The 13781-nt window shown below is 43.3% G+C and overlaps 1 protein-coding gene across 1 annotated transcript; it reads left to right on the forward strand.

Annotated features, from left to right (window-relative positions):
* The first annotated feature begins 10720 nt into the window (after positions 1-10720).
* USP51 (ubiquitin specific peptidase 51) lies at positions 10721-13524 on the forward strand. Its single transcript, XM_037050376.1, has one exon. The coding sequence runs from the start codon at positions 11007-11009 to the stop codon at positions 13017-13019; it is 2013 nt and encodes a 670-aa protein (XP_036906271.1). The 5' UTR covers positions 10721-11006; the 3' UTR covers positions 13020-13524.
* The last annotated feature ends 257 nt before the right edge of the window (positions 13525-13781 follow it).

Consider the following 13781-nt stretch of genomic DNA (forward strand, 5'->3'; position numbering starts at 1 on the left):
CTGGCCTAAGGGAAGGAGAAAGCATCCTGGATTCCAGCTTCCTTATCCTAATCCCACACCCAGTTTCAGCTTCTGGACCATAGGGGACAAGTCTTTGAAACATGATATCGCTTTGGAAGCACTTCAAGTCAGCCTGCCTGGAGGCCGCATCCCCCAGATATTTTCCAGGGCAGGGACCCAGGAATCTGTCTGTGTGAGTTGGAGAAAATCATATCTCTCACACTTCAGAGGTTGAGGAGGACTGGCCTCCCTTCTGTCTCTTTTCCTGTCCTACACTCCAGGCAGTTAAGCTACTGTTGAAGGAGGAACTCAACAGACTGGTCCAGCTATGGAACTCAGGTGTGGAATTAGTCAAACAAAATAGCTTCTCTTCAGTCTCACAATTTAATATCCCCCTCCAACCCATCCCTCTTCTGTCATTGTGTCCTGGTGCCCTACATGGAGCAGGGCTTTGGTGTCTGGCAGCAGGGGTGTGGATTGCAACCTGATGTATCCCACTTTCCTTAGCTGGGAATTGAAATTTTATAGCTGAGGACACCAGGTGGTGCTGTGAGGACTTCCAGAAATGAAGTATGGAAAGCACCTAGCTCCAGTAGGCTTCCCCTGCCATGAGTGGGGTTTATCTGCTACTGGTGGTGCCAGAAGTCATGATGTTGGTCACAGACACAGCACCAGAGGCTGAATCTCAGACCACATTGTGACTTTCAAGAACACTTCCTTGGCAATAAAAAGGATACAGTGCTCTGTTGACCCCTACACACACACATCCATACATAAGCACTCTTGTCACACACACATACACATGTAGATCTGCACACAAGCCCACTCACACCCACATGAGCAAGGGGCATTGTTCCCTCATGCAGTGGCACAACGCAGCAACGTGGGTTGCCCTGCCCTGGCAGATACTGAAGATTCCACCCCTTACTAAGTAACAGGCACCCGGAGACAAAAAATATATATATATATGGCCCTAATGAAAGAACAGTTCAGAGCTCCTGAAAAAAAATACAACTAGGCGATCGAGAGATAGCTAACTGATCAGACTCAGAGGTCAGAACACCGGTAATCAGGATGCTCAGAGAAATGGTTGAGTGTGGTCAAGAAATAGAGGAAAAAGTGAAGGCAATGAAAAGTGAAATAAAGGAAAATGCACAGGGAAGCAACAGTGACAGGAAGGAAATCGGGACTCAAATCGATGGTTTGGAATAGAAGGAAGAAGTAAGCATTCAACCAGAACACGATGAAGAAAGAAGAATTCAAAAAAACGAGGAGAGGCTTAGGAACCTCTGGGACAACTGGAAACGTGCCAACATCCGAATGAGAAGGGTGCCAGAAGGAGAAGAGCAAGAGCAAGAGATTGAAAACTTATTTGTAAATATAATGAAGGAGAACTTCCCCAATGTGGTGGAGGAAATAGACTTCCAGGGAGAGCACGAAGCTCAGAGAGTCCCAAGGAAGTTGGACCCAAGGAAGCGCACGCCAAGGCACATCATAATTGCATTACCCACGATAAAACACAAGGAGAGAATCTTAAAAGCAGCAAGAGATAAGGGGACAGTCACCTACCAAGGAGTTCCCATCAGACTGTCAGCTGATTTCTCAAAAGAGACCTTACAGGCAAGAAGGGTCTGGAAAGAAGTATTCAGAGTCATGAAAGGCAAGGACCTACATCCGAGATGACTCTATCCAGCAAGGCTATCATTTAGAATGGGAGGGGAGATAAAGCGCTTCTCAGATTAGGTCCAATTCAAGGAGTTCATCATCCCCAAGCCCTTATGATATGAAATGTTAAAGGGACTTCTCTATGAAAAAGAAGATCAAAAGTATGAACAGTGAAATGACAACAAACACAACTATCAACAACCAAACCTAAAACAAACAAAGAAACACGAACTAAGCAAACAATTAGAACAGGAACAGACTCACAGAAATAGAGATCACATGGAGGGTTATCAGTGAGGGGGAGGAGGGTGTAGAATGGAGGATGAGGTACAGGGAATAAGAAGCATAAATGGTAGGTTCAGAATAGACAGGAGAGAGGGTAAGAATACTATGGGGAATGGAGAAGCCAAAGAACTTATATGTATGACCCATGGACATGAACTAAGGTGGGGGAATGATGGTGTGTATGGGGTGGTGTATAGGGCGGAGGGAAACGAAGGGTAGGAAAAAATGGGACAACTGTAATAGCATAACCAATAAAATATGTTAAAATTAAAAAATTAAGAAATAAAGAATACATGTGTAGGTATTTGATCCATTGATAGATAGGCAGGCATGTGAAATGACACTGTACAAGTATATTCTTTGCAGCTCTGGTTGCAGTTAACAAAACTAGAAAACAACCAAATTATCTACCATAATGGAATTGCGTAAAATGATTGAGGTAGAGGTATTATGCATCCATTCAAATATAGAGCAACTCTTTAACTTCCTTTTAAAAAACGTGTGCCCAGGCTGATGTGACTCAGTGGATTGAATACCAGCCTGGGAACTGGTGTCTCAGGTTCGATTCCCAGTCAGGGCACATTCCTAGGTTGTGGGTCAGGTCTTCAGTAGGGGTGCTTAAGAGGCAACCACACATTGATGTTTCTCACCCTCTCTTCCCCTCTCTAAAAAGAAAAAATGTGAAAAAATGTATAACTACCATACTACCTTTCTTAAAAGAATTACTTGTTAAATGAATATTGTATATATTTAAGGTGTAGAGCATAATGGGTTGATTTGGATATTGATTTGTACTGCAAAGTAACATATCTCTTCAATTACCATTTATGTGTGTGTAATAAGAGCACCTATTATCAGCTGCCAGCAAATTTCCAGTATTTCATAAAGTTTTATTAAGCATGGTTATCAATTACAATAGATCTCCAGACTTATACATCCTACACAAGTGCAATTTTGTAATTATTTATGTTCTGATGTGGAATACTTCTTATGACACATTGTTTGTTTAAAAAACACTTTGAAGCACAATGTTTATTATTGCTGCCACTTGTGCTAAAAATAACTAGACAGTACTCATTTAGATTTATATTTCCATAAGGTAATTCTGGAAGTATACACATGAAAACTAATAAAAGTGGCTGTCTCTGGCATGGAGAAGATGGAAAATGGGGTCAGGAGAGGGAAGAAAACATTTCACTACATACAGTTACATCCATTTTGAATTTTCTGCCTGTGCATATTATCTACTTAAAATACAGTTTTTCAAATCTGATACATTAAATAATCTACTGCTTCCTAAAATTAAACAATTCAGTAGATTTTCACATCAGGTATATCCACTCTTAGTTTTTACAGAATATTACACTATTGAAAAGATTATACAAACTACATTTTTTCACAATGCTATGAGATGGGCCCGGCACTAGTTCATTTGTGATATTATATCTCTTTTATTCTCCCAGAATTCCAGAAGATTCATTGCTCTTTCACTTAACATAAAAGTTTAGATAATTGTCCAAAATTGGTGACCTCTTAATTTTGCATGTTTTTGCTTTTTTAATTTAAAAATCTTTAAATTTTAGATTCAAAATATTGTACTCATTGGCAACTTCAACAAGAACTAACAATAACTAAAAAGAAAAAATCTATGTGAAAGAAAATTAGTAGTAGCAGTTATGTAATTTAAGGATAATGAAGTAGTGACTTGCTTTAAAGCACTGAGTACTTTGTAAAGAATGGAAAACAAACCTGCACTTGCTACCATGAGACAGGCGAAACCTGTAGTCAATAAGCACAGTGGATGTTTCTCAGATGTCACAGTAATAGGATATCCATTTAGCAGAGGTCAGCATGACATGTAATGATTTATGTGACAATTTACATCATTACTTTACCACTACTCACAGGTAGTATTATATATACTTACTGACATGTAAATATTTCAATATTTTTTAAAAAGTATGGTTATCAGTGTGTACTGTTTGTATAGAAACTCCACATTCTTGCTCTTCTGCTGAGTCCCCAGAGAAGCACCTCTCTCAGAGTCTCTGCATAGTCAGACCTGAGGGGACTCTCCAGATATGGCTCTAGCATTCTTAGTACTCCCCTACTGGGACCTGCAGTCTATTGGCTTCTTCTGTAAACGAGGTTTCCTGACTCCCTCACACAAATACTCAGTAATTTACTCAGAATTGTGTGGACGTAATATAAACTGAGCACATGCCCCAATTACATGCTACCCTATGAAGAGGTAAAGCAAATAAATGATAAGGAGGCAGAATATATAGCCCTATGTCAAAAGTTCTGGAGGCTCCAGGACCCGCACTCTTTGTTCTCATCTGTGGGATCTTGGGTCAGTGTGAAATGATTCCCCTGTTTTCCCAACTGTAAGGTGTGAATAACAATGTCTACCTTGCACCACAAGTAATAGAATACATTTTAATGGGTGTAGAAAGAAGAGCACATAATATGCAGTTAATAGATGCTTTGTAATAATGCACTTGCCCACTATGCAAAGTGCTCAGGGCATTATGAGGCAAAAGCAATCAGAAAATGGAATTCAGAGAGGTCTGTGCAAATGGGTGGGAAAAAGACCTATCTTTATTTTCACTTATTTCTCACTTAAATCGAGCATGCCTTGCAATTATGAACCTAGGCAAGAGACCACAAAAATATTAGTATTACATGTGACAATGTCACCAATAAAGATTTTCATTTTGCATAACACTGTTTCACATTTCTCAAAGTATTGTATTATTTATGCCCATCACTGCTTTGAAATTGTGGTAGTTATGTCAACCACTAGATACTGTTATTTATTGGATTAATAAGTACATGTTATCAAATCACAATGTATTTTTAAACATTTAAAACCATATTTCAGTATAATATATGTTATAATCATGTACATTTACTTTTATACATTTCTTAAAAAATATTATTATCTTAAGGGAACCACAGGCTACATCTAGGTGCCAAAGGAACCCAAAGTGCAAAAAATTTGAGAAGGCCTGTGCTTGATGTTTTGAAATGGGAATCCATGAGAAAAGGAAGGAATTGGGCTTACATGCTGGGTGTTTTCACATGTTATCATACAGACAGGAACAATACAGAGGCTTCTGTGGTTGAGACACTAGAGCCATGAAGAGTAAAGAGTGAAGTTGAGATTGGGTATATTTTGGGGGTGGGGGAAATTGAAATAAGTTGGGCATCCTTTGTATTTTAGAAAACCAAGAGGCCAAAGGAGTTATCATGGGCCAGTGAGCTGGCTAGAAGTTGGACACAGGGAAGAAAAAGAGAAGTAGCAATCCAGAAGGGGAGGGGCCAGAGGCTGGTAGGCAATGAGGGTCCCCCAAAAGACCTGAACCTAGTCCACAGTACTCTCCCTGCAGACCTAGTCAGGAGCAGACAATGGCTGCAAAGTCTGCCCGTTGGAATGCTGGCCCCGGAGAAGTGAGGTGATTGAGAAGTGGCCCAGGTTGGGAGAAAGGTGCTGCATAATGTTGCAGGGCACCTGTTTTAAAGGTCCTAAGGCATCAGGAGTGCAGAAGCAGGATTTTTCCAGATCCTTCTGTTTCCTATTCCACCCCACCCCCAAACCTGCTGCAGTTAGGAAACCGTAAGGTCAGATGGCCTTGACCCGTGGCTCTTAATACATTAACCCACAGCAGTGGCTCTCAAAGTCCAGTCCCCATACCAGAAGCACAAGCATTGATCACCAGCATTAGCAGGTAAATAGTCACAAACTTAAAGTATTGGTTGGGCCTCACTCTAGTTACACAGCCAGCAAATGACTGAGTCAGCATTTCCATCTAGGTCTGCTAATCCAAAATGAGCAGCTCTTTTGTTAGCTGTGGCTCAGCAAATGCCCTTCTGTTAATTTTTTTAAGTATTTTTTCTTTATAAATGAGTCTACAATTCCAAAAAGCTTTTCCTCTGGCACTTTTTTTTAATTTAAATATTTTATTGTTTATGCTATTACATTTGTCCCAATTTCTCTCATTGCCTCCTTCCACCCAGCCCTCCCCCCAACTCCCATACTCAATCTCCACACCATTGCCAATGGGTCATTCATATATGTTCTTTGACTAATTCCTCCACCTTCTTTCAACTAGTCCTCACCTTTCCCCTCCCTTCTTGCAACTGTGAGTCTGTTCCATGTTTCCATGCCTCTGGTTCTTCTGTTCATTAGCCTATTTTGTTCATTAGATTCCAGTTATAAGTGAGATCATATGGCATTTGCCTTTCACTAACTGGCTTATTTCACTTAGCATAATAGTCTCCAGTTCCATCCATGCTGTCACAAAAGTTAAGGATTCCTTCTTTTTTTTTACTGCTGTGTCGTATCCCATTGTGTAAATGTACCACAGTTTTTGAATCCATTCATGTACTGATGGGTAGTTAGGTTGTTTCCAAATCTTGGCTATTGTAAATGGCACTGCTATGAACATAGAGGTGCATAGGTTCTTTTGAATTGGTGATTCAGTATTCTTGGGGTATATTCCCAGCAGTGGAACCACTGGGTCAAAAGGTAGTTCCATTTTTAATTTTTTGAGGAAATTCCATACTGTTTTCCACAGTGGCTGCACCAGTCTGCATTCCCATCAATAGTGCACTCAGGCACTTCTATATGATTAAGATTTGGACATGTTTTCTAGTGACACTTCTACAGGACATCTTTTTTTGTGGGTGGTCTCTTCATGCAAGCATCCTTTTGTTAAAAAATGGGTCAGTGTTAGGAGAGGGTGAGGGACTGGAGTAGGGTCCAAACTGAGGGAATCTACAAGACCCTCCTTAAGGAGGCTGGGTCCAGCAGGGTTCTGCCTGTGTAGTGCTACTGTACTCTGAAGGACCACCTCCAGATCTGGGGGATCAGAGAAGGCCTCCTGAAGGAGCTAACACTTGAGTTGGGTATAAAGCAGGGGAAAACAAGGAGGGAGGCCAGATCCTTGGATATGGGTCCAGACTGAAGCCAACTCTTGGGGATGCAGTTGAAGCAGAACCTGTTGGGTGACTTTCCAAGTCATCATGGGATCCTGAGGACCTGTTTCCTCTCCCTGTTGTAGCCCTGGGAGCTCTGCTGTTAAGAGGTGAATTTAAATCACAAGGTTTGACCAGGAGGGAGTAGGCCACAATGTGGGGGCAATGACTGGCTCTTTTTCAGGTAGGGGTGGCACTCCCTACCTGAGTGGGACTCCCAGGGTCACTGAGTTCTCCTTACCCCACTCCAAATTTCTGCCAAAGGAAGACCATTCAAAACAAAGCTAAAGAACTTATGACACATGGGCATGAACTAAAGGGGGGAATGTGGGGGGGAGGGGGTGTGCAGGGGGAGGGGAATGAAGGGGGAATGGGACAACTGAAATGGCATACTCAATAAAGTATATTAAAAAAACAAAAAACAAAGGGTAATTCAGCTAGAGGGAAGGAAGTCAGGGAGGTAGAAGGGATGGCCCCTCTAACTGCCAGAGGTCTTCACCTTCCCTTGTGTCACCTACCCACTTAGTAGCAGAAGGGTATGCCATTTCTTCCTCTGACCCTGCCTCCCCTAAAAGTCCTCCTGAGCTTCCACTGGTGACTCCATTTCTCCTTCTCTCACTCACTGCCACTTTCTGTGTGTGCTACTCTACTCTCTGGTGTGATTTTTCTAAATCCCACATCTAAACCACTAATATTTACACAGGTCCAAGTTTCATGGTGTTAGAAAACCCTGCTGTCCTTGTTACAATTATTTTACTAAAAGTCCTTTGAAAACTCCAGAGGAAGAAAAATCAATGTGTCAAAAGGCATTGCAGTTTGATCGCAGTATTTCATCTTTTGAGGCTCTTTCTCAAGGCGCCTGTACTGAAAGCTTACTTGCATCCAGAGAAACTAATTCCACCCTGAAAACAATAGGCCTTCCTTCTGCTATGAGGTTGTGGCATTTAGAACCAAGAAAGTGGAAGTGGCCTTTCCAGTCAACTACATGACCCTTAGCTCACCTAGAGACCAATTATCTGTGTACTGGAAACCTCATTAGGATTCCAAGTTGCGATGAGTTTATGGTAAGAACGCCTGAACAGGTCAAACCAGCTCTTTTCTGACTTGAGGAAACTGAGTTCTAAAGATAATGTGTAGCTTGCCTAGTTGCAAACACAGCTACTAATGACTTTTTTAAATATGAGAATTGCTCTCACCTCCCAGGGAAATGTTCCTGAAAACACATTCCTCTAGAGACTATTACTAGAACCTCTCAACCTATAGCCATTCTGGGCTATGTGTCAGTTATGGTGTTTCTTCCCTCCAAGATCACATTGATCTGTGCTTACTCTGACTCTCTTTGACCTCCTAAAATCACTGACATCCATTTTAGGAAGGCACCTACAAGATGGCACTCTCAGGCCTGAGAAAACTGAATCCTAATCCTGAGGTTTAGAAACATGGTGCATAACTGTTCTGGAAAGATTAAATGTAGCATTAAACATTCTCAATGATAAGCAGAAATATTCTTGGGATTGGACAGGGAGGGCAGCAAGTCCCGGAAGTAGCAGTTTTATTACTGGGGAGAGACCTGAGTCAGGGCCTCCCCCATCCCCAAGCCTGTTCCTCAGTTCTTGTCTCTCACAAGAGACAAATTCAAGTGAGAGACAAAAACATACAGTGGAAATGAGATAGCAAATTTATTTATGAAATACATACAAACACAAAATTGCAAGTAGGCATCTGGCTAGTCTGAATGCCCCACATATAGAGGAAATAAAGTTGTTATTAAATTTGTTTCATACACTTGAGCCAAGGCTAAAAGTGGGCACTCAGCTAATGAGTGCACCAACTATTAGGGTTCAGGAGTCATGCATCTTAGTCAGCTTCTAGATCCCCCTTCCTTCTTCCCCTTTTAAACCTTAGGAATAATGTACAGCCACAAAGCCTTTCTTTCTCAGCTAAGTAAAGGCTCTTTGTCTTAGTGAAATTGCTACAGAGGATCTCTTTCCCAGCACAGAGTCTCAAGGACTCCCCTCCTCCTTCGCTATCCCTGCTTGTGACATTCGGAACTCCTGGCAATCTTATCCAACCAGGCTCAGGACTGCTGATTCAACAGGCATGTCTCCCTCCTCCTCCCCGACTGTTTACTCCCTATCATATCTAACAGTTTCATGGGGGTTGTGTCCTTGGGTTTGTTAAAAGGAAAAATCTGAGCTATGAATTCCTGGAGATTACCAACTGTTTTACTCTGCATCTATCACAGCACAATCTAGCACAGTAGTACAGTTAAAGGATCCGCGTACATTTGTTGATTGCACGCTCAGGTACATGAACTGCTTAGCAGGGATAATCTAATCCAGTAAACTGAGCAATAACTTTGAGAGAGTTTCAAAAGAAGGAAGTGTTCCTTTTTGCTATACTTTTAAATATCAGGCATTATACTATAGGCTGATTATAAGGCGGGGACTGAAAAAGAGAGATATGAAAGATAGTTTGTCATAAAGATCCTTTAGTTTATACATAGCGATTTAGTGTTCATAATCAATTAGGATTATTATTTCCATTTTTGTTTAACAAATGATACAACTAAGGCTCAGAGAGGCTAGGTGTTTTATCTGAGCTCACACAGCTGGCAAGTTCCCGGGTCTCTCCTTAAGTCTTTGCTTATTCTTCCTTTCCTCACATTCCAGAATAACATTCCTCTCTCCACTTAACTCCTAGATATTCGACTCTGATGGGTCCCTGAGGGATTCCTGCTAGGCAGTTGCTATCCCTGCACCCTTCCCTCCTCCCCACCCCACCCCCCGGAAAGAATCTTTTTTTCTGCGGAGCGCCGGCCTGTAGCCAGGTGAGGCCAGAACCTCCATTTCAGAAGCTTCCTCTAGAATCCGTCGCTGTGGTTACTTCCAGTAGAATGTTTCAGGAAGAGGTTTGTCTGCGCGGGACAGCAGCGCCATTCATCACTACAGGAGGGCAGAATCCGGGGCTGGGGGCCGCACGTTGAGAGGGGAGGGGCCAGGGGGCGGCCCCCTTGTGACCAGCCCTGAGGAGAGGTCAGGAGAGAAGGCTGGCTGGCTGAGGAGCGCCTGGACAGCAGCAGCTGGTGACGCTGTGAATCACGCGCCTGGGGCCCAAGGTAACCCAGACCTTTAAACGAACAGTGGGGCTGGGGGCTCTACGGGGGAGGGAGCGGGAAGGGGCAGGGATTTTATGAAGATTAAACACTGAAGATGGGGGCGGCGAACGTGTGAAAGGCGTGTGAAGGATTCCGAATTCTCAGAGGAGTCATAGGGAATGAGGGTGCTGAAGCAAGAAGCGAGGTGTGAGAGGGAACACAAGCGCGAAGGAGCGTGAGAGGGCGCAAGAGTGTGGCTGACCAAAAGACTGCTTGGAGGTGGGGGTAGAAGGTGGAACACAGCCCCAGAAGCATAGGTAAGGTGGGAGCAGGGTGCCATTTTCTTTACCGAGTCCATTTTCCATAGGTGGCCCCCTTTCAGCCATTTGTAAGGTAAAATATTGACCCAAGTGTGTTTTAGGATATAAGGAATTAACGTCAGAGGAAGCTGTACCAAAGTGAGGCTGCTAAAGGCTCAGGAAAGGCAGTCAGAGGGTGGCGCCTTTTTTAAAGATTCCGTATCTTTGCACCCCAAAGCTCAGGCCGTACCGCCGCCTCTACCTTTTCCACCCTCCTTCTGTCCCCCCCATCCCGCCACTCCGCACCATCCCCTCCACCCCGGGCACCGTCCGGTCGCCTTTAAAACAGGTAACCGCCTCCGTCTGTCTTCACCCTAGCTTGGGACCTCTGAATAGAGAGGGTGGAGTCTGCCGCGTCTGCGGCTGAGCTTGAGGGCCCGTGGGAGGGTCCCGGGGTGCTAATGGCCCTCCGTGGCTATGAAGCTAGCCAGATCATTCACCGCAATCCGTTCTCATTCCCTCTACAGTCGCAGCTCGATTCCAGATGCCTTTCTCTGCCTGGCGGTGAGCTGATGGCCCAAATTCGAGAAGCTTCCTTGCCCTCCGCCTCTTTGGTCTGCTGGAGCTCGTGAGGTGGGGGAGGAGCCTTGCCCGAGGAGGCGACTGAGAAGGCGGGGGAGATGGAGGACGAGGAGGCAGCGGAGGGGGCGGCGAAAGCTTGTGCAGGCCAGGAAACTGAGGAGATGAAGCTGGAACCACTACAAGAGTGTAAGCCTGTGCCAGAGGAGAACTTGACGTGGAGCAACAACTGCGGGGATGAGAAGGTGCTCCCTTCAACGCCCCCTCGCTGGCAGAGCAGCTCCCTGTCCCTTTGCCCACGCCGCAAGCCCCGCCCTCGGCCCCAGCTCCGGGCCCGCTCCCGAGGCCCGCCGGGGCCTTCAGCCCCACCCCCGACCCCTCCCCATCCTCCCCCACTACCGCTGCGGCTCCGGCCCTGGCGCAGACCTCTGCGTAGATCCCGGCAGGCGCCCAGGCCCCCAACGCGGCAAAGCTGTTTTGGTGACATAGGCAGTTCTCGGGATCGAGGTGGCTTTGGGGACTGGCTGCTGGAGGTGGAGTTTGATCAGGGTCCAGCAGGCTGCTGTCATGTGGAGAGTTTTAAAGTAGTGAAGAACTGGCAGAAGAACCTTCGGCTCATCTACCAGCGTTTCGTCTGGAGTGGGACCCCAGAGACTAGGAAGCGCAAGGCAAAGTCGTGCATCTGTCATGTATGTAGTACCCATATGAACAGACTCCACTCTTGTCTCTCCTGTGTCTTTTTTGGCTGCTTTACTGAAAAGCATATTCATAAACATGCAGAAACAAAACAGCACAATTTAGCTGTAGACCTCTACCATGGGGTTATATATTGCTTTATGTGTAAGGATTATGTATATGACAAAGACATAGAACAGATTGCCAAAGAAACAAAAGAGAAAATTTTGAACCTACTAATTTCCACCTCAACAGATGTTTCTCAACAACAGTGTATGGAATCAGGTGTTGAAGAGAAGCAATCAACCTGTGAGTTAAAGGAACAGGAGCCAAAATTGGTGAAACCCAAGAAAAAGAGGAGAAAAAAGTCAGTCTATACTGTAGGCCTGAGAGGGCTAATCAATCTTGGGAACACCTGCTTTATGAATTGTATTGTCCAGGCACTTACCCATATTCCTCTACTGAAAGATTTCTTTCTCTCCGACAAGCACAAATGTGTAATGACAAGCCCCAGCTTGTGTCTTGTTTGTGAAATGTCTTCGCTTTTCCATGCAATGTACTCTGGGAGCCGAACTCCTCACATTCCCTATAAGTTACTGCACTTGATATGGATCCATGCAGAACACTTAGCAGGGTACAGGCAGCAGGATGCCCATGAGTTCCTTATTGCAATATTAGATGTGCTGCATAGACATAGCAAAGATGATAGTGTTGGGCAGGAAGCCGGTAACCCCAACTGCTGTAACTGCATTATAGATCAAATTTTTACAGGTGGCTTGCAGTCAGATGTCACATGTCAAGCTTGCCATAGCGTCTCCACCACAATAGATCCATGCTGGGACATTAGTTTGGACTTGCCTGGCTCTTGTGCCACGTTCAGTTCCCAGAGTCCAGAGAGAGCTGACAGCACAGTGAGTAGGAATGACCACATACCAGGAATCCCCTCACTCACAGACTGCCTACAGTGGTTTACAAGGCCAGAACACCTAGGAAGTGGTGCCAAAATCAAATGTAGTAGTTGCCAAAGCTACCAGGAATCTACCAAACAGCTCACAATGAAGAAGTTACCCATTGTGGCCTGTTTTCATCTAAAGCGGTTTGAACATTTAGGCAAACAAAGACGAAAGATTAATACTTTTATCTCTTTTCCCTTGGAGCTGGACATGACTCCATTTTTGGCCTCCACTAAAGAGAGCAGAATGAAAGATGGCCAACCACCAACAGATTGTGTGCCCAACGAGAATAAGTATTCCTTATTTGCAGTGATCAATCACCATGGAACTTTGGAAAGTGGACACTACACCAGCTTTATCCGGCAACAAAAGGACCAGTGGTTCAGCTGTGACGATGCAGTCATCACCAAGGCTACCATTGAGGACTTACTCTACAGTGAAGGGTATTTACTGTTCTATCACAAACAAGGTCTAGAGAAAGACTAGTCTTATCAGAACACTTACCAGAACAAAGAAAGAGAAATAAATAGGCAAGGATCCTGCCGTGAAACAAACCTGCCTACCTATACAACAGTGAACACCTCTTGAAATATCACAAAAACCTCCTGAAATGGACAATGACAACAGCACCTATATTACAATTAGTACCTTAATATAAAGAACATATTTTACCATGGCCTGTGGGAAAAATGAATACTAGCTAGTGACCAGCCTTAAATGGGAGGAGGGAGGAATGGTCAAAAATGGTCACATATAGCATAATTAAAATGTTTTAGGTGGGGAAATTGTGAATAGAGGTGTTCTGGCACTACTATGTCATTTGTTCTACAAAAATATTGTGATATTGTGGGAAGTTGGGGTATTCATCAGCAAAAAGCTTCACAATTGGTGTTCCAGCTGTTGCTGACCTACTAGTTTAGGAAAAAAAGATAGTATTTTGAAAGAAAATTTTAAAAGCTTTAAAAGGAAAACTTTTAACACATTTTTTATTTTAAAACAATGTTTTTAAATGTTGAAAAATTTTAAGTTAGATATTTTTAAATGTTATACAATTGAAGTTTTTTAAATTTAAAACTTCAAAATTATTAAAATAAGACTTAAAACATTTTAGAAATTCTTAGTTCTAAAAAGGTAAAATAAATAAAACAAGGAAAAGGATTAAAAATGAAAGTTTACTAAAAAAATTAGAAAAATTGAGCTTTAAAATTCAAAAGTTATGAAAGGAAACTCTTAAAAGTTTAAATGAAA

This window comes from Sturnira hondurensis, unplaced genomic scaffold, assembly GCF_014824575.4.
Source record: "Sturnira hondurensis isolate 20B ecotype Veracruz unplaced genomic scaffold, ASM1482457v3 Scaffold0006734, whole genome shotgun sequence".
Lineage (NCBI taxonomy): Eukaryota > Metazoa > Chordata > Mammalia > Chiroptera > Phyllostomidae > Sturnira > Sturnira hondurensis.

What these genes read in the sequence shown, in the direction of transcription:
- USP51 (XM_037050376.1), top strand. Translation starts at nt 11,007, where the DNA reads ATGGAGGACGAGGAGGCAGCGGAGGGGGCGGCGAAAGCTTGTGCAGGC.